The following is a 22,018-nucleotide window of genomic DNA, read 5'->3' as shown; positions in this document are numbered from 1 at the left end:
CATTAGGTAATAGAATACAAAGTAGAACTAGAACAATGGACAAATTTAAAACAGGAGTCACATGATGTTATACATAAAACAGCACAGAGCAAAAACTGAGGAAACATACTATATTAGAATGTTTCCTCAGCTTTATAGTATTATCAACAATTGCTTAATTGTATTATTAATTATTTAAAAAACTAATGCATTAGAATAAGACTCCCATATTTTTGAAAGTGAGAGGCAGTCATTAAACACTACTAGTCAAGCATCTTTTGGGCACAACCCATTATATGTAGAGTTGAAATAAAGATATCTTGTGGGAAAAACTTATTCTGAAAGATTATGCAACTCAGTAGATGACGACAAAGCAGAACAGCTAATAAAGAAGGTTTGCTGCTAGCTTCTAATACGTTATAATGGTAATATGTGGTGAAGTGCTAAATGAGGAACTACTGTATTATCATCTCTATTAGCAAAAAACACATCAATTCAGTATAATGTGAATATTATAGTTTTATTTCAATTTCTTTATAATGAAGTTACTTACCCTTGTTCATAGTACACACAAGCAAGATTGCCATGAACTACTGCATTATTTGGACTAAGGTTCAGAGCTCTCAGGTATGCTGCCACAGCCCTTGAAAAATACAGAACATAATACTGTTCAAAGCCACAATGCACAATTTAATTTGCATACTAAAGAGATTTTTTTAAAAGCAAGAGAAGGCTAATATGTTGACGATTAGGAAGAAACTTTTTAGCAGTATAAATGCACCAGGAATGTTAGGTTATTTAATGTTTCATCTGTTAAGTTTTCATCTCATTTACCCTTATTCATAGTATATGAACAAGCAAGATTGCCATGAATTACTGCATAAGGTAAAAGAAAAAGTATACATTTTTTTAAATATGTGGAAAGTTTGTTATTACAGTGAATTTTTTTCCCCAACAGCATTACAAAAGAAAGGATCTAGATTTAAATTTCAACTTGAGTTTTGGCATTAAACTTGTTTTTCTTCTGGAAATCATCATTCTGCCTTTGTGTACATACAAAGCCAGAATTTCAAAACTATAAACAACAATCACCAGTCTAGTTGGCTAAGTGCATAATACAGAAAAATGCCAAGAATTGATCTGACCAACAAATGACTAAAATTTCAAGATCTTTAAACAAAGATGATTTTTGAAGCCTTGTTTGAATGGGTACATTCAAACTCCCACAGTATACCCACCATAAACAATCTTTCTTGCATAATAAGCAAGAAAGATTGCTTATTATGGTGTCTTCTATAGTGAGATGTGCACGTACACACACATACACACACTGCTTGGAAAGAAGTCAATATACACCATAGTAAGAGGAACAAACAATTATGGAGCTCACATTAAGAAGATGCAGGAACTTCTTTCACTGCAGTGGCTGCAGCAATCCTATAGGGCATACTTTCCACAAGTAAATGATAGCGATTGTTCGGAATTTTGGACATCTTCCTGTACACATGTAATGAGGACCTGGAGTGTTGTGTGGCAGACCTCCCGTGAACTCATCCGATGCTCCAGTTCATTCCACAGATGTTCAATAGGGTTGAAATCAGGGCTCTGTGGAGGGCAGTGAAGTGTGGTGACATTCATATCCACAAAGCATGCAGTTATGGCAGCCTTATGACATGGTGCATTGTCTTGCTGAAAGAGACAATGGTCAGTTCCATAGAAATGCCACAAAGTAGGAAGCATTTCATTGTCGAATGTACAGATATCTCTCAAAGTTGAATGTTTGTGGCAACACAAACATAAGTCCAAGACAGGACCATACCCATCACACTGCCAACTCGGAATTTAATAGCTGGGGTTATGTATTCTGTAAGAGACATCCACCACACTCACACCCATCTGCTTGCTAGTATGATTTATCCAAGCATAATTGGTTCTACCATGGAAATCCATGTTTGTGAGCCTCGGTTTTTGAATGTTTTTGTGCAGATTCATGTGCCGATCAATGCCAGTATTCAATTTCATATTCAACGTGTCAACGAATGGTTCTTTTTACATATTATCCTTCATAGCATCCTATGATCACATTCAGTGAGTGAGCACAGTTGACTTCCTGTGCTTCCATCTCAATATGTCCATAAACGGTCGCTAGGTGTCGCACGGATTAGATCGTCGGCTTGTCGAGAGCTCCTGAAAAGATCAGTATTATTTTGTGTTAACATTAGATATTTTACCAGAATTTTAAGTAGTATTGTTTGCTTTTTGTTTCTTGGTGTGTCTGTGCAATTTTTGCGTGTTTTCTGTTATTTTAACTATTATTTTTAAGAAAAGATAGCGTACACATGGCACCGATAAAGAAAAAAATGGCGGCCAGGTCGCCATGCTTGCTTAAGAGTTTTGATGTAAAAGAATTTATGCAATGTGCTGTCTGTGAGATGTATGCCTTGCGAAGAGCGGTAGGAGTCTGGTTAGAAAGTGATAGTGGAGTTAACATGTGTAGAAAGTGTAAAGAGAATGAGGACTTCAAGCGTGTTTCGTGTATCGAGACTGATATCGTTAACGGTAGTCAGAATGCAGAAAATGGCGGTGTACTAGAGAATTGCGTGGTAGTGCCAGATATGTGTGAGAGCGTCGCTGAAAGTGTAAATGAAGGTAGAAACACCGAAGGAATGGATGATTTGATCGATAATGAAAATGGTGAGATAAATGCGAGTAGCGAAATTGCCCGTTTAAATGGCGCGATACACAGAGCCAAACGACAACTGGAGCGTATGCAAAAATGTGTGTTGAACGTACCGACAAATAACCGGCGGAAGTCTGTGACGGCAAACAATAGAATGTACGTAAACGTCAATAAAGTGAAGGAGCGAGTGCTGTATGGGGATTCGCTATTAAGAGGCATAATAATTGAAAGTTTAACGAAGTTGTACCAGCCGGGTGCGAACATAAAGGACGTCAGCGAATCTATTCGACTGCAAAAACAGAGGGTGAAAGAGATGATAATAGTGGCAGGAACGAATGATTTGAAAGAGGACAAAATAGAAATGATAGAGGATGTGAGGGAGTTGTTTGAGGTAGCAAAAGAGAAGAGTGAGAGAGTTAGGATGGTGAGTATCTTACCGCGGTATGACAGCGAAGTGTTTAGAAGGAGGGCCATAATTGCCAATGACTTTATGCGTGGGTTATGCATGGAGAGTGGTGTGGAATTTGTGGATGTGTGGAATGAGTTCGATGGGCGAAAGGACTTATATAAGATGGATGGGTTACATTTGAATGGAGTTGGTGTACGGAGACTTGAAAGAGTGTTGATGAATGATGTGGAAGTGGATGTACAGACTCAGGGAAACTAGATTTATTAAGAGGGGGGGGAGTAGATATGCAGACTTTAGGGGGGGCAGTTAAGTGTATGAATGAGTATATTATGCCCGGGCGAGTACGACGGACAACAAATCAGAATGGGATAATTAGTATAAGGAATCAAAGTAGGGATGGGACAAATGGGCTTCTGAGATTCATGTACACTAATGCCAGGAGTATTAGGAACAAGAAGGAAGAGTTTTTGGCCATGGTTGGCACTTCCAGGCCACAGGTTGTCGGTATTAGTGAAACATGGCTGACAGAAGATGATAAAGCTAGTGGGATTGAATGCGATGGGTATAGCGTGTTCAGGAGTGACAGGGTGAATAAAAAGGGGGGAGGAGTGTTATTGATGATAGCTGATGAGCTTCAGCCAAGGAGTATAGAAGTTGAACTGCAGGATGGGGAAAAAAGCACATTTGAGGCTGTTTGGTGTGAGATACAATCTAGCAGAACAAAATATACAATTGGGTGCTGCTATAGACCGGGTGATGGAGTGGATGGTGGGAATAGTATGCATAAGCAAATAGAAGAAATGAATGGAAAGAGGGTAATTATTATGGGTGATTTCAATTATGGTAATATTGACTGGAAAGAGGAGAGGGCACATGGGAGGAAGGAATTGGATTTTATGCAGTTATTAAGGGACAACTATCTACGGCAACATGTATTGGAAAATACCAGGGGGCAGAGAGTGCTGGACCCAGTAATTGCAACTGAGAATGTGGCTGTAACGAACATGACCTTGTTGCCACCAATTGGTGAGAGTGACCATAAGGTCATGACTTGGGAGGTGGCTAAAGGAGTCGAATTTACAATTAAGACAGGGTATATGTGGAATTATCAGGCTGGTAAGTATGACAAGCTTAGGTGTGTGCTTGGCTCAATGCCATGGCATGTAAAACTGCAAGGGCTGGATGTTGATGGTGCATGGGAGGTGGTCAAGAACTGTTTGCAGGAGGCAATGGTTGACTGTATACCAAGAGTCCGAATAATAAATCAGGTAGGGGTTAAATGGATAAATAACACTATTAAGCTTGAGCTGCAAAAAAAGAAACAATTGTGGAGGGAATTTAAGGAGAAGGGTGACCATCAGGTGCATGAACAGTATAAAGCTCAGGCCAGGATGGTAACAAGGGTGGTAAGAAAAGCAAAAGCAGATTACGAAATTGGCCATGCAGGCTAAAGAGAATCCCAAACAGTTTTTTCAATATGTTGCAAGTAAAAGGAAAAATGCTCATGGTAGAATGATCTTAAAAAATGCTGAGGGTAGGGAGGTAACTGAATCAGTCGATGTTGTGGAATTACTGAGCGAGCACTTTGCAAGAGTATATCATCCAGGTGGTGGCCTTGCGGAAATGGAGGAACCAACAGCTTATACTGGAATTGTGATGAATGAGGTAGAGGTAACTAGTCTGTTACAGAACCTCAATGTCAATACATCTGTGGGATTGGATGGTATACCAGCTCGTGTTGTACGGGAAGCAGCTAAAGAATTGTCAGTACCCTTGACCATTTTGTTTAATTTGAGTCTCGGGTCTGGGTTAGTCCCGAGCTGGTGGAAAGAGGGGAAAATAGTTCCACTGCATAAAGGTGGTTCCAAGACTGCTGTAGTAAATTACCGACCGATTAGCATATCAGGAATCATTGTCAAGGTCTTAGAGAAAATAGTCAAGAGGAAAATACAAGATTGGATAGAAGAAAATGGGATACTGTATCGGGGACAGCATGGTTTTGTGAAGGGTAGGTCATGCCTCAGTAACTTGCTCACGTATTATAACACAGTGACGGCTGAACTGGATAAGGGTAATGGGTTTACGGTGATTCTACTGGACCTTGCCAAGGCCTTTGACAGGATTCCACATGAAATTCTAATCAGTAAATTGCAGCATATGGGAATGGACATAGGGTTGGTGAGATGGATAGGAGGGTGGTTGACGGAGAGATATCAGAGAGTGGTTTACTCGGGAGTAGAGTCCACAAGACGGCCTGTGACTAGTGGTGTGCCACAAGGATCTGTTCTTGGACCACTGCTGTTTAATTTGTTCATAAATGATATAGGAAAGGATCTGAGAGGAACAGTTCATTTGTTTGCGGATGATGCAAAGTTGGGTAGGGCAATAGTGAATGCAGATGACGTCAAAATTTTGCAGGATGATTTGGATAGATTGGAGGTCTGGGCTAGGGAGAATGGATGTCAATTTAATGTGGCAAAATGTAAGGTTATGCATTTTGGGGTGAAAAGATGGGAGGCAGTTTACTGCATTGGTGGAACCGTGCTCCAGGAAATTGATGAAGCACGAGATTTAGGAGTGTTGGTGGATAAGGAATTGAAATTTAGGGGACACATTGCAAAAGTGGCCAAATCAGCTCATCAAATCACTTGGTTGCTGAAGAATACATTGACAAGCAGAGACAAGCAGGTTATTGTTCCTCTGTATCGAGCCTTGATAAGACCTCATCTCGACTACTGTGCTCAGATTTGGTCACCTAGGTTTCTTCTTGATGGGGAGGAGGTGGAGAGGATCCAGAGGCGAGTGACCAAGATGATAGCAGGTCTGTGGAATGAACCGTATGAGAACAGGTTGAGGATTTGTGGGTTGCAAAAATTGGTTGATAGGCGGAGGAGGGGAGATATGATTGAGACATTCAAATTACTGAAGGGTTTCTATAAAATTAATTCAGAAGATATTTTTGAGAACAGGGCTGGTTGTGGGAGGACTAGGGGACATCCATGGAAACTGGGCAAAAGTGTGGTTAGTAAAGGTGTTAGAGCTGGGTTCTTTACTTTTAGAGTAGTGAATGAGTGGAATGCGCTCCCTGAGTCTGTGGTGGATGCTGTGACAGTGAATGAGTTTAAGGCGAGGTATGATAGATACTGTATGAATGTCGAATAGTTGTGATGAAAATGATTTGGGGCCTCCCTCGATGAGTCTAATGACTCCCTGGAGTTGCCCGTAATAATAATAATAATAATAATAATATGGTATCACTGATTGCTGACCTGGAATGATCCTGGAATGGTCCAATTTGTTGAAGAGATAAGCCTTCAACATGGCATCTTATCACAATTCCTCTTTCAAACTCCATCAGTTCCCTTCTCACAGCTATTTCACCCAGACACAGTTGCACTGACTTGAGAGCATCACATTCCTCCAATTTATACTGGTTACAAACACAACTTGTTACATGGTATGATGCACCTTGCCTGTGAGGGTGTCTGTTGGCTTCTTTCCAAGCAGTGTATATACATTACTTATAGACACACACACACACTGCATTTATGGGTGTATTGTTCAATTAGTAGTATTTATGCAGCAGCAGCCATAATGGAAAGGGGGGGGGGAGGAATGATAATGAATTGCATTCTAGAGAATGGAAGTATAGTGAAAGAAAAAATTAGTTAAACTTGCAAGCAGTGCAGAGCTGAGTTATAAGTGAAAGACAAAGGTTGGTTCAGATGTTTGCTAATAGGTTTACAGATTGCCAATTTGAGCTAAATAGGTGGAAATACTTGTGACAAAAGCAAGTAACAGAAATCAAGCAAATAAGATGAGCGTGAAATGAAAATGGTGAATTATTGCATGGTAATGAATATTTGGAATTAATGAGATTTAGTTCAAATGCAAGGACAAAAGTTTTCTTTGAAGATAAAGGAACTCAACATGCATATGCAAAGAACACAGGGTAAAGGTTGCTATTAAGTCAATCTTTAGTTCACAAAGAAAATATTTTGATGAATTAATGAGAATATAATTAAGTAAAAATTAATACAGTGAAACCAATGCTCAACAAATTATGCAAAATCCTCTTCATCAACCCCCCCCCCCCCCCCTCCGCAGCAAACACACGTTTTTTTTTAATGTCCCAAATAAGGCAACAGGAGTTTCATAAGTGATTACCGATGCATTTGTGTTTTCTTAAAGATTTTGTTTAGAAAGTTATGTTTATTAAACAAAAAAATGTTCTATTTTGTCCAGTCTGCAGCTACCATCAGCAAGTGGGCAAGCTATCTGTTGAGCCCTGAATGAACACTTACATTAAAAATTTATCTGCATAAAATTTAAAAATTTCAACCCGAATAACAAGGGCACCTTCAGTATGAATTCAAAAATTAAACAAAGCACAAATAATATAACAGATGAACCAACAATGATAATGTGTTAGTCCCATGAGAAAAAAAGAGTAGCATGTACTGAGTCAAGAATTCTTAGAAATCTTCTAGGGATTCTACCCCAAATGTTAGACTGCGTGGTTAGCCCAGTGGCTGTGCGCTTCGCAACCATATGCCTGGGGAAGGAGTGTCCTAGGTTTGATTCCCATCGGTGACGTGAGGAGCTGAAGGATCTTTCTCAGCCATAGCCAAGTTAGCCAGTCTTGGGCGTGGACAGCAGGGTTTCCCCCCCAGTTTATCCCGGGGTTCTTCATCCCGCAAAGCAGGCAAACCGGCTTGAGAACTCAACACGACAGGACATAGGATACACCGGGGCATAGGGCTGACCACCTTATCCTGTGAACGGTTTGAGGTCCGATGATTAATAAACCCTCGACACCGCAAGGTAAAAGAGGGTAAAAGGAAGATGAGATGAGATGTTAGACCAACATTCAATGGTGTGACTGAATTCGATTCGAAACAAAAACTAAATTCTAAACTACATGAACTGAAATGTAATAAATGGTTACCAAGTTTCAGATTAAAAACAAGACATCACTTACCTATCAAAAATACGTGCTTCTTTTAAAACATTTCCTAAATTTATGTAAGCATCAAGAAAATTTGGATCCAATGCCACAGCCTGCAATAATTGAAAGTGTCAATAGTAATTTTATTACTTTTTTTTTTTTTTAAATTCTAAACAGAAAAATTAACCAGAATGTACATACTTTTTCAAAATGATGAATAGCCAACCATATCTCTCCCTGTGCATTGAATACACATCCCAAGTTGCTCCATGCCACTGCAAAGGTGGGACAAGTTTCAATAGCTTTCAAGTAGCAAGCCTTCAAGTGAAAACAGGATGGTGCAGGAAAAATTCAGGGAAAAGGGAGAAAGGAAATAAAGAGAACATTAGAAACAAAATTTATTATTGTGGATATGCACAGCCAGTGTCCTGCTGGATAGGATAGTAGACGCAGCGCAAATCGCGCGCATCGCACATTTCTTCTTATGAGGAGGAGCATACAAGTATTGTTCATTTCAAATTTTTGTTAATGTAAAGCAATTAAAGTAATTGAAGCTCAATTATGAACTAATCAGTATTTCTCATTCCTCTTAAGATTACGCTACCGCTGCGCGCTAGCGCATTCGCAAAGAAAAGAGGAAACACTGGCTGTGGATTCTTAAAACTTAACATGCACAAAAGAAGGTTATATAGCTGCAATTTTTCTACTGTGTTGCATTTTAAATTTAAAAGTACCAGTAATTAATTAAACTTACGAGTTCCTATGTCCATTTCGAAAATCCTATAGCAGCTTTCCAATTTAAAAAAAAAAATGAGATGAACTGCTAATAAAACTGTGGAGAGAATCAGAATGCTGGAACTGACAGTGAAATTTGGAATTTCTTAATCATTTAAATGTTAAATGCAATCAGATTCAACCACAAATAGGACTGTCAGAAAAACTGATTTTTAAATATTTATTAACAGTTTAAATGTCCAGGTAACTGAAATTCCCAGCAAACCAAACTAATGCATTTGTTCATTACCACTGAGTCACATGAGTGACCGACGTACAGCAGAGTGGAGGGATGATCCAGGCAGCTCAGAACGTCATCCGGCAGTTATTTCAGTCTGTTCTGCAGTGAGAGTACACAATGCCCTACTAATACCACTAAAATCTTAGGGAGAAAAAGAAAAGCAATGATTAGCAGTGTAGTGACATCCAAGTTACAGTACACAGAGCTGAAATCAGCCTCCCTTCCTTGATTCTGGGGGGCCATTTTGTCTTTTTTTTTTTTTTTAGCATGCAAAAGCACACAAAACTACATAGATAGCAGTGATAATGGACATGGGATAATATTTAATTTTACATTATACAGCATTTTATCTAATCTGAGCTGAATAAACCATTTATCAACATAAAAAAAAAAAAAAAAAAAAAAAAACTTAAGTTATGAATTTCACATACACACTCAAAACGGAATAAAACACATTCTAACATCACTCGGACCATGTTCATTATTCTACTATTCCCATGTGGGAGGAATTTATATTTCCAGAAAAAGGAGAGAAGGCTGCTATATAATTCATTCAAATTTGGCTGTACCTTTTATTTTTGTTTTAATGCAGAATACATTTCGATTGTATTCTACATATGCTGTTTAAAATACTATTCATATTTATCAAAATTTATATTTTTATTTTATAATGTGGAACAGCCTGCTTTGAATGTAGTTATTTGCAGTTGTTGTTTTTTTCAACTGCATAAAAAGCTTAGTTTAATATTAAAATTTTAACTGTTAACTTTTAAAATTTAATTTTAAAATATAAAATTAATATACTAATATATATGAATATAAAAAGATAAACTATTTTAAACTTTCAAGATGCAGATTCATCTTAAGGTAATATGAACAAATTGGAGGATATTTTCAAAGGCAGTATTCTATATAAAATTAACCCCTCCCTTCATTATTTTGCATATAGCCTCACAAAAGGCCAAGTTCCTATCAGCAGTGCATGCTGCTATTTTCGCGCGCAAAGTTTGCAGCGCAAAACGCAGTGGCAGGCGCAGAGAAAAGGCATCTTAGAGCTTTGCAATTTTAATTATAATCAATAAGCAAATGCTTTTAATTTGAATACTACAGATGCTCTTTCTCCTCCATGGAAGCTCATGTTCTTTGGCATACAGAACCATGCAGCATCCATGGAAAAGCTAATAATGAGAATTTTGGATGAAACATGGACCAGAAGAAAAAAAAAGAAGCAAAAACTTCTAAAATTTTAGATCACCCAAAATCCTCTTGCAGAAATATATTTGAAGTTCTGTAATGAGCAGTTCACTATCCAAATGGACTAGACAGCCCACTGGTGAGGTGACTGAAACCAAGGTTATGGCTGAGTTGTGCATTCAAGCAACGTGGCCTCTTGGACTATTAATAGCAAACTGAATTTAAAGCCTGATTCCATACTGCCCTTGAAAAATATAGGATAAAGGAAAGAGAAAAACAAAGAAATCAGGTGCAAGAGAAGGAAAAAAGTCCATCATGGACAAGAAAAATTAAAGCACCAAAATTTTCATTAAACAAAAAATTTGATGGGTGAAAGTACATGATTGTAATATTGTTATGATGAAAAAAAAAAAATGTTTATAAATGAACAAAAGTAGAAAGAGCTGGAAGTAGGGAACATGTAGGAAGGGAGAATGGGTTAAAATAAACAACTCCAGGAGCTGGACACTCTCCTCCTACCTTTGCTTCATCTAATCTTCCTAATGCCTTCAGAAGGTTGCCTAGATCACTCCTCACACAGTAGAGATCCTGAAAGAGGAGAAAAAAATTGCCATTTCAATTTGCAAAATAAATTACAACTTACTTTCAGCAATAATGCTGTATTGTATAAGAAATAGCATTTGATAAAGCAAATAATGCAAAATAAATTTAAAAAAATAAAGAAAGAAAATAAATAACCAATATAACTGGCTCACTGTGTAATGAGCCAGTTATATTGGTGATGAGATTAACATAAGCCAAAAATAGCACAATAATGAAGGCTATTTAAAAAACATGTTCTCAATCATTTTCAAAATACATGTTCTCTTTTATTTTGAAATTCAAACAAATTATTGGAAAATTATTAAATGCACATACATAGTTTGAGATATCATGAGAATATAACAAGGAACAGTATCTGAGTTTCAAAAATCTGTAAATAGGACAAGCAATATATAATGTATATCTGAGTTGTAAGTCAGCATAAAGGATTAAATCAAGAATATAATTTCTTGGCATGTTTAATTTATGTAAGTCAACAGTTAGAAATGAAGGAGATGCTGCATAACAGTATGATTTTAAATGAGATGTGAGATAGGGTGCACATAATGTAATCCACACAAATTATGAATAACAGTGAATGAACATTATAAAGCAAAGTGGCATAAAGCTTAATATCAAAACTTGAGATAATTCAGCTATTTACTTTATGCAGACGTTATACTAAGTCTGCAAGATTCCCAAGCTAAACTGAATGGGTGTAATGAATCTCTGGCATTTTCATGCCAGAGATTCATTACACCAGAGATCCAGGTGGCAACTCTGATTTTTCAGAATTGCCACCTGTAATATTTAGAGTATAACACAAAAAGAAGAGGAACTAGATGCAGAACTAAAGAAGGCAAAAGTTAATTTGACAATAATTCACCAAAACAAAAAATTAAGAGGAACCAAAGGATCAGAATATTATATCTGGATATACTGTAAGGTTGAAAGAGTAGAAAGAGCTAAAGCAGGATTAATGATATGGATAAAGAAAGATTGGAAAGAAAATATATAAAGTTATTAGAAAAAGCTATTAGCATTATTAGAAACAAAAATAAAAACAAAAAAAGCGATATGCTCCAGTAGAAGGTTAAGATGAAGAAAGAGAAGAATTTTATAAATCATTACAAGATATTAAATAAAATAAATGATTTTATATTAATAGCAGATAAATGCAAGAATTGATAATGAATCAATACCATCTGTAAAGAGTTCTTGTGGAAAAACTGTCTTAATGAAAATGAAAAAGATTAATATGTAGAATCTGTGTCTTACAACAATAAGAATAATGAATAGTTTTTTTCAGATAAATATGCTCAAATTTACCTAGTCAGCTAGAGATCGAAAATCAATAACTGGCAATTTGATAGCTATTAATAAACTAGCAAAATTAATAAATGATGCAAGAGTTTTCAGTAGCAATTCATATCACTTGATAGTTGGAAATATAACAATACCATCAAACTACATAACGAAAAGAAAAATGTGATGAACATTAAAATAAATCTATTACTACAAACAAAAAAAAAAAAAGAATGCATATCAAGAAAACAAATACTTAAAAGAAAAAGAATGGAAAAATCTGAAATTAATTATACATAAAGCAGCAGAAAAAGATTGAGGTAAGTGACTGTTTGTTATTTGGTATGGTGATGCTATAATAAAACATGCTATTGATGAGCAAGTTATAACTTCAAGTTCTCCTGGAGTGAAAATTAAGAATATAAAGGAAGCAATTCAAAAACAGAAAAGGAAAGTAAACAAAATCGTAATTGCAGGTACTAACAACTTAACTAGTGATCAGTTCAGAACGAGAGGACATGAAAGGGTTGTTGGAAGAGGCAAGAGTGAAGAGTCACAAAGTGAAAATCGTCAATATTTTACCTCGATATGATAAAGGGTGATTCAAAGGCCGATGTATCCAACTATCGACCAATTAGTATCTTAGTAGTGGAGGTGAAGATTTTGGAAAAATTGGTTAGGGCTCACATTCAGAAATGGGTTGACAGTGAATCTCTACTTTGAACTGAGCAACCTGGGTTTACTAAGGAAAGGTCATGTTTTAGCAACGTGCTCACATTCTATAACAATGTTACCATTGAACTAGACAAGGGGAATAGATACATCATGATACTGTTGGATTTTGCTAAGTCTTTTTGACAGAACACAGCATGGTAGACTGTTGCATAAACTGAAGAATATGAAGAAATTTGGGTTATAGAATATTAGCGTGGATAAGAGGATGGCTGACTGACAGATATCAAAAAGTGGTACATGGAGGTGTGAGTCTGCAAGATTTAATCTATACATTAAAGATATTGGGAAGGATTTGACAAGAAACATACAGCTATTTGCAGATGATGCAAAGATAGATAAGGTAATCAGGAATGCTGCTGATATGCAGCACTTGCAAATAATTAGGCTGAAATTATGGGCATGGGAAAATGGATGTCAGTAAATATAAAGTTATTCACTTCAGCGTGATTAGATATCCAATGCCGTATTGTATTGGTGAGATTATGCTTGAAGAAACTGATGAGGCTAAGGATCTTGGAATGTTAGTAGATAGGACGTTGAAGTTCAGGGGCCATGTATCAAAGATTGCAAATACAACTCAAAAGATAATTGCAATGCTGAAATGAACATTTGCATGCAAAGATTAGGATGACATTTTGCCTCTTTACAAGGCCCTTGATAAGACGTCACTTGGACTATTGTGCGCAGGTCTGGTCTCCACTGTTATTCTGATATATTGGAGAGAGTGGAAAGGAGAGTGTTAAAAATTATATCAGGATTATGGAATACTGATTATTAAGACAGACAGAATTTGTAGACTGCAGACACTAGCAAACAGGAGAAAGAGGGGGTGATATGATTGAGACTTACAAACTTCTAAAAGGGTCAGAGGATTTCACTTGATGAAATTTTTCATTTTATAGAGAGAATCCTTGGAAGCTGAGAATGAATGCCGCTAAGAGGGGGGGGGGTAGATTTTTCTTTCATAGTGTGGTGCATGAATGGAATGGAAATTGGATGTTGTGAAAGCAAGCAGTGTGAATGAATCCAAGAATAAGTATGATAGCTGGTGGGTGTAGCATGTGGCCTCCCTTGAGTCCCTGGAAGTCTCTCTTAATAATAATAAGAAGAAGAAAATATGGAAAACAAGGACTCTGAATGTGGAATGATAAATACAGGAAGAATACTCAATGGAAAAATCAAAACCTTGCAACTGCGATTTCCATCTTTAATGCGTTCATTGCCAATCACGCGATATCGCATGATGCGAGTTCTCACCCGGTGGCTGATCACGCTTTATCGTGTGGACGTCGCACAGTGGCGGTGTTCGGACAAGGCGACAACGCGACAATTTTGTTTAGTTATTCGTTGATTTAGCGTGCTTGAAGTTTGGTTTTTATTTATTTTGAGTATGGTTTTTATTTATTTTGAGTATTGTTTTTTTTTTTTTTTTTTTAGTACTAAATCAACATTTTTAGTTCCCTATAAATGTTGATTTTTGATAATTATTTTTTTCTATTTGTACGTTATTTTTAAAAATTCTATGTGATTATAAAAGTGATAATTAAAGTTATAATTATTATATTTAAATGTTTTTTATTTGTAAAATATATAACTTATTTGACCGAATTACATATCACGCAATATCGCGTAATAGATATTTAGAGTACATAAATCCTACGTACATAATAATAAAAGCATGTAAATAATATATTTAACTTATTTTGAGCACAATAAAAACTAAATAAAAAAATTAAAAAAATTTGGCCACCACACAAAATTCCAATTTTCAGCTTGGCAATGAACGTGTTAAAAAAGGAAGTCAGAATGACTAATAATTACAGAGGAATAAGTTTGTTAAACACAGAGTTTAACAGAGATTTTTAATTCATCAAAATACTAAAGAACAGATTAACTGTATACTATAAAAAATTACAAATGAAGAACAAAATTGCTTTAGAAAAGATAGAAGTTTATCGATGTTTTTTTTTTAAGAGCTGCAAACTAATTGTTTGGGAATACTTCATGAGGAAGGCTGTTCCAGAGGACAGAATATAAAAGGAAGAGGGGGGGGGGGGAGCAGGTTAGGTATTTCAAGTTGCACAGTAAAATTATGCTAGGCAACTGCTGCTCATATTTATAGATGCAACTGAAAGTGAAGGAATGATAGATGCCAATTCACTGGAGCAGTGACCATGGAAGTATCTGTAGAATAGACATAGTGCTGAAACACTGCATCTGTGACATAGAAGTTAAAGTGAATCTGCAAGAGAGGGATCAATGAGCCTAATTGCTCACCTATGGAAAGCATCAAGGATTTTAAGGAAAGTTTTAGGTGGACCACAACAAACATGTGAGTAGTATTCTAAGCAAGGGCAGATTTGGGATTTGTATATAGTTAGGAGTTGGGTTGGGTGTAAAATAGCCTTTTAAATGAAAGAGAATGCTTAGTTTCTTGGATGCCGAGGAGACTATTGATGTGTTTATGCCAGGAGAGACTAAGTCAACGTTAGTCCAAGCAGAGAGAGAGAGAGATATCTTATCTGGTGATTTGTGTGTGTTACTGAATAATCTTTTTTGCAAGAGAAAAAGCATGATTATTTTGGTAGTATTCAGAACAAGGTACCATCATTTTGTATTTTATTCCTGTATTTGTCAGCAATAAAAAGACAAAGACAATGAAAATAGGCAGAATAGTTGAAAATGTCAACTGCATTGTGAACGAAGAACCTGTGGAACAAGTAGAACATTTCAACTACTTAGGCACAATTTTTAGTGAAGATGGTAAATTAAATATGGAAGTAGGCAATAGAATCAACAAAACTGGTGTGGTAGGAAGTCAATTGAATAAATTCATATGGAATAAGAGAGAAATTAGTAGGAACACTAAATTAGCTGTGTACAAGACAGTGTTCAAACCAGTTTTAACTTATGGATCTGAGAGCTGGGTCAGAAGTAAAACGCTTGACCAAAGACTAGAGACCACAGTTATGAGAGTCTTGAGAAAGATTAGAGGCGTGAACAGATGGCATCAATGGCAATATCATATTAAAAACAAGGATATTAGGAAAGAACTTGACATTGTCAGCATCCAGGAATGCGTTAGCAGAGCTAATCTCAGGTGGTATGGTCACTTAAATAGAATGGGCAAGGAAAGATTAGCAAAACAAGTGTTCTCTGCCAGGTTGGCAGGAAAATGACCCAGAGGAAGACCAAGATATAAGTGGATTGATACAGTACAAAGTACCTTAAACAATAGAAATATAAGATCTGATAATGTTGGAGTCTTGACAAGTAACAGACTGATTTGGAGGAAAATTGTAAATAGGAAGTTAGAAATGATGTAAATTTTTCATGTAGTACTATCATATCTTGTACACCCCCTTGAGGGTACATGTCATGAATTTGATGATGATGATGATGAGAACAAGGTCTTTGTCTCACTGAAGAATAGTATGAAGATCAATGTTTAAGGTACTGGTATAAATGATCTTGTAGCCTGGCATGTCAGAGTACAATCATCAGCAAAAATGTGGATAGGATTAGTGGTGATTGCAAGTAGGTCATTTACGAACAAGAGAAAGGAAGTAGTATAGAGCTTTGAGGCACTCCAACATTGATGGTGAAGCTGAAAGAGAGGGAGCAATCATGGACAAGGATGTCCTTATCTCCAATATGATTATTTTCATTTATTCATATTCATTAAATTTATTTCTCTATATTTTTAATTCATCAAATTAAAAATAGAGAAATAGTTTTATCTTAGATATCTTACTCTTTGCAGATGACCAAGTGATATTTGGAACAACTAAGGACAAATCTACAAAAAAGAAGTATATAAACAGAATTTAATAATAAAACAATATATGTAAATCTCTCAAGGAAGAAAACTATGGCATTTTACTAGGGGAACTAAAACTATGAAATTGGCAATTGATGATCGTTCCCCCCTCCATACACACAATAGGTTTCAGAATTTATAACAAATTATTGCTGTATATAGATAGGGGTAAAGAGAAAAGGAACGTGTTAATATTCTCTTTGAATGACTGGAGGAACAAAGACAGAATGAAAAATAAGTGGAAAAAGCAAGTTTAGTGAGTTAGTGCACTTGTGGTCTAGTTTGGCTGGGTGGTTAGTATACTTACCTTCCAACCAACATTTGTATTAATTAATGTTGCCTTTAACAACCTGTTGGTTGTTAAATGCAGGCTGCAGGTTCAAATCTCATCATGGATGTTTGTGAATGTCTTAAGGTGGGAGATGAATTTTTGTTGCTCAACCAAGAACCACCCTACTTATTAGAGGCTTGAAGTGGTCGAAAATTAAATAGATTTTATGAATTATAAAAAATAAATAAAAACAATTAGCCTATGCATCATTACTAATATAAGTTTACAACACTTCATGGGTGGGAGTCAAAAAAAAAATTCATTCACAAATATAATTTAATGTCAGGGTCGCATACAAGTTTTCTATGTTTATATACAATTTTGTTCACTTTTCTTAAGAAATTGCTTATCTGTACAGAACAAATCAATGCCCACCTCCTTTTACTGTAAATTTTTTGATAAAGAGTAGATCTAAACACAGTATATAATTGCACTTGAAACATTAGTTCTATACCTACATGGGATGACTTCAAGCTCTTAATAACACCAAACACTATGAAATATGTATATTTAAAAAACCTCTTCTCATAAGCTGGAGAAAACCAAAACATATTAGTAGAAATTGCTGTGTACAGGCACAAAGTACATTTTCATACACAGCTTATGGTTCCACTTGCTACTATTACTAATACCGTGGAAATGAATCTCTGTAATCATTGACAGATGAAAATAACATGAAGAAGAGCCTCTTCAATTTATTTTAAAGTGAAATCAAATGATGCATGTAATGCTTAATTGGATATCAAATTATTTTACAATTAAACTGAATTCAAATCATAAAATAGCAAACTTCAGGGTTCACTGAGTAATTCATTCTTCACCTTCCTTTACCATAAGGAGAAGAAATAACTGAGAAAGTTGGGACCACAGATTTTATATTTGTGAATTCACACTCAAAAGGTATCTTGAAATATTCTGTGGGCTACTCTGCGTTCTTAAAGCTATAACTTATGGAGCACTCTCAATCTATTCATTAGTACATTTTTCTGAATGCTAATTCCATTTTAGTGTTTCTGATTACTATCAAATTTCCTTTCTCATATATCAAAATGGGAAAATTTGTCCTTATATGACAAAGTGAGTGGTAAAAGAAGTAAAACATATATATGGAGATACTCCAACTTATATTTAAGAATTTTTTTTTTAAATCTGCTAGAAAAATATTTGAAAATGATTTATGTATATTTGATGATATTTATTACTCCATTATAATTGGCAAAACATCATAATTTAAGATGCAGTACTCATTTATTGCATGTAATTTTTTTTTTTATATGCACCACACTCTCAACTGTATCAAGCAACATCACACTGAATCTGCCGCTATTAACAAAAGAAGTCCCAGCAAAAACCTCACACCATTAATGCTGTTCTGTAAATGTCCACTTGCCATAATTAATAGGAAATGTTTCACAATCAGCTAGCAATAGGGGATCAGATATTCCTTCCCTCACAAAAAGTTATTACTTGAACTGTTGTTATATGTTGCTCCAATAAATGCGTTTTAACAAAAAACAGGGGGGGAAAAATGTATTTATAGCTTTTCCTTTTCAGGAAAGTTAAAATATATAGAATTTAAATTACACCTTATTAATCATAAAAACCTGAAACACTTAAAAATGTTTTTGTGGAAACCTGCTATTAAAATACATAATGCTCAAAAACAATTATACATTACATTTTAATAAAAATTAAATATAACTGAGAACTTAAATGAAAAAATATAAAACTGGCATGTTGACCTCTTTCAACTTGTTCACTGATATGAGCCTTTTGTATTCAAAAAAAAATTTTTAGACGTAGAAATTTTGCTTTCATTTCAAATATCACTTTTTCCATTTTTTTTATGTGCATCATTTACTTTTAATAATAAGAACTAATCAAATGTTCCAAAATCCGAAAACACTATCTGTACATACTCTGAATGCAATTACTTGATGTCCATGCACAGAATATTTTCTTGCATTTTTTGCTATTGTATTACTTGCATATCTATTGTTGTCCAACAATAGATGACATTAAAAACTAAGGATTCTTCTAACTAAAAGGGTGCTTAAGGGTCAAAGCTGTATCACTGAAAGGTGATACACATAGCCTTTAAAGGAATGCGGAGAACCGACCAGGGCTTCTGACCTAATGTCCAATCCTCACCTTCTCATGATGCACCATATTGGTATCTACCTGGAAACTGAAAGAAAAAGGATGGGCTTGCAATTTGGGATTTAGCCGACCAAATTGTATTCCTATTGGCTTAAAACAATATACAAAATGATGGTGCAACATGAAAAAATTTCATGCCGGCTGGGGCGTCGCCTGGTTAAACAAGGCCCCCCGTTGTTTTCACCAGGGAACCAGGGTGAACAGCGAAAAGTCAGCTACTGGAACAAACCCTAAAATACACCCCAACTCAATATCAATAAAGTTGAAGATCGGTACTATCAACATAAGAATCCTGAATGGCAAAGAAATGGAGCTAGCTGAGTAATTAGATCAGTACCAGATCGACACAATAGGGATGACTGAAACAAAAAAGACAAAAACTGATGAGAGCTTTCTGAGCAATAAATACAAAATGTTATATTCAGGCAATGATAATCAAGGAAATGAAGGAGTAGTAGCCATAGTATTCAACACTAAATACAAGGCTAATCTTCTTAAATGGCAGGCAGTCTCGAGTAGGGTGATGTAGGCAAATATGAGAATGGGGAACTGGACAATGAGACTTATTTGTGCCTATGGTCATACAGAAGGCTCTACTAAGGTAGAAGTGGAGGAATTTTTTGAGGCTCTGGAGCAGCGTTTCTCAACCTGTGGTCTGCAGAGAGACTTAAATTAATTAAATATATATTTTTTAATTATCCAAATGAAACAAATTAAAATTGAATAAGCAAAAATTATTGAAATCAAATGGAGACTTAAAAAGTGAACAACAATATAGCTTTATTGCTTGAGCCTTCCTTTGCTGCTTTATCAAATTTGAAGTGAACATGTGTTATCCACATTTCAACCAATTGCTTGTTGTTTATTATTGAAGATTTCCCTCCTGCAACCAAAGCTCAGTATATCTTCAGAAGTGCTAAGTGATACTTGGACAAAGTGTGTGTCATTATTTATATATTTTTGGAAACTTTTTTAATAATGGAAAAGTGGCTTAGAATTAGGACTTTGAAAAGAAGAGCAAGTGAAACAGGTGATGCTAACCCTAATTGTGATACACGTGTTGTAATGGCGAGTACATCTGATACTATTAAAATAGAAGAAACAAGCAGTTGAAAGAAAAAATGCAGTAGGAAATATAACAGTTCATATTTGGAATTCGGGTTTACTTGGTGTGATGAAAGTGAACAGAAACCTCAATGTGCTTTGTGTTATGAAGTGTTGTCGAACGAGTGTATGAAACCTGCGAAACTCCGATGACATTTAGAAATTAAACATTGTGATGTGAAAAATAAGCCAATCGAATTTTTTCAGCAACGTTTAGAGACATTAAATCATCGGAAAGATATAGTTTCGGCCATGGGTTCCATTAATAGCAAGGCACTGGAAGCATCCTATCTCTTAAGTTTGTGCATAGAAAACAGGAAAACCTCATTCTATTTGGGAAAATTTGCTACTTCCAGCTAAAAAAGATGTGGTAAAAACTATGTTTGGCAACAAGTTACTAAAAGATGTTGATTTGATTCCTCTTTCAAATGACTGTAAGTTGCAGAATTAATGATATGGCAGGTGACGTAGAATCTCAGTTAATCGAAAGAGTTAAGAAGAGCCCTTATTATGCGTTACAAATAGACGAGACTACTGGTGTTACAAATGATGAGCAGTTAATATGCTACGTAAGATATGCACATGATAACAACATTAATAACGATATTCTCTTTTGTAGAACTTTGTCATCCTGAACAACTGGTGAAGAAATATTTCACACTCTCTATAATTACATAATACACAAAGGGATCCAGTGGGAAAAATGTATAGGCTTCTGTTCGAATGGAGCTCGCATCCTTACAGATAAGCATAGTGGGGTTATTTCTATAATCAAGGAAGTAGCTCCTGATATGAATTGGGTACATTGTTTCATACATAGGAAAGCGTTAACCTCCAAAGGAATGCCACCAGAATTTAAAACTGTGCTATACAACACTGTAAAGATAGTTGATTTTATTAAAGCTCGACCGTTAAATAACAGGTTATTTTCAGTACTCTGCGATGAAATGGACAGTGAACATATACAACTTTTGCTTCATTCTGAAATTTGTAGGCTTTCCAGGGTCAAAATACTAACAAGGGTATTTCAATTAAGGCACAAAGTTTTATTATTTGTAAATGAATGTAATTCTGATTTTGCATCACTTCTTGTTGACGAAGCATGGTTACCAACACTATCCTATGTTTCAGAGATTTTTTCGAAATTAAATGAACTAAATCTCTCCCTTCAGAGAAATTCTCCAACTGTTCTTGATGCCTACGACAAAATAAAGGCATTCGAGAAAAAACTGGTTTTATGGATTAATTATGTAAAAGACAGACAATTTGCACCTTTTCCAACATTGGAATCCTTCATCATCATCAACTTCCTGCCATGTACCCTCAAGGTGTGTATACGATGTGATAATACAATATGAAAAATTTACATCATTACAAACATCATATCTACAATTTTCCTCCAAATCAGTCTGTTACATGTCAACACTCCAAATTATCAGATCTTATATTTCCATCGTCTAAGGCACTTTTACCCTATCAATCAATCTATATCTTGGTCTCCCTCTAAGTCGTTTTCATGCCAACCTGGTGGAGAAAACTTGTTTTGCTAATCTTTCCTCATCCATTCTCTTTAAGTGATACTACCACCTGAGATTAGCTATCCTAAGGAATTCCTGGATGCTGACAATGTCAAGTTCTTTCCTAATATTCTCGTTTTTAATATGATATTGCCATTGATGCCATCTGTTCATGCCTCTAATCTTTCTAAGGACTCTCATTTCTGAAGTCTCTAGTCTTTGGTTAAGTGCTTTACTTC

General features: G+C 35.6%; 1 protein-coding gene across 1 annotated transcript in view; it reads right to left on the bottom strand.

Annotated features, from left to right (window-relative positions):
* sxc (O-linked N-acetylglucosamine (GlcNAc) transferase sxc) overlaps positions 1 to 22,018 on the bottom strand; it is a 176,352-nt gene that overhangs the window by 103,894 nt on the left and 50,440 nt on the right. The window contains exons 5-8 of the mRNA XM_090397287.1: positions 10,745 to 10,813; positions 8,218 to 8,334; positions 8,050 to 8,129; positions 533 to 622 (exon numbers count right to left, since the gene is read on the bottom strand). Of these exons, the coding sequence (XP_090253413.1) occupies positions 533 to 622; positions 8,050 to 8,129; positions 8,218 to 8,334; positions 10,745 to 10,813 (356 nt within the window). The remainder of the gene's footprint in view (positions 1 to 532; positions 623 to 8,049; positions 8,130 to 8,217; positions 8,335 to 10,744; positions 10,814 to 22,018) is intronic.

This window comes from Typopeltis vanoorti, chromosome 8 (assembly GCF_054136105.1).
Source record: "Typopeltis vanoorti isolate ZY-2024b chromosome 8, IOZ_Tvanoo_1.0, whole genome shotgun sequence".
NCBI classification, from domain to species: Eukaryota; Metazoa; Arthropoda; class Arachnida; order Uropygi; family Thelyphonidae; genus Typopeltis; species Typopeltis vanoorti.
The sequence above is the reverse complement of the archived record's forward strand: the minus strand, read 5'-3'. Positions and strand labels throughout refer to the sequence as shown.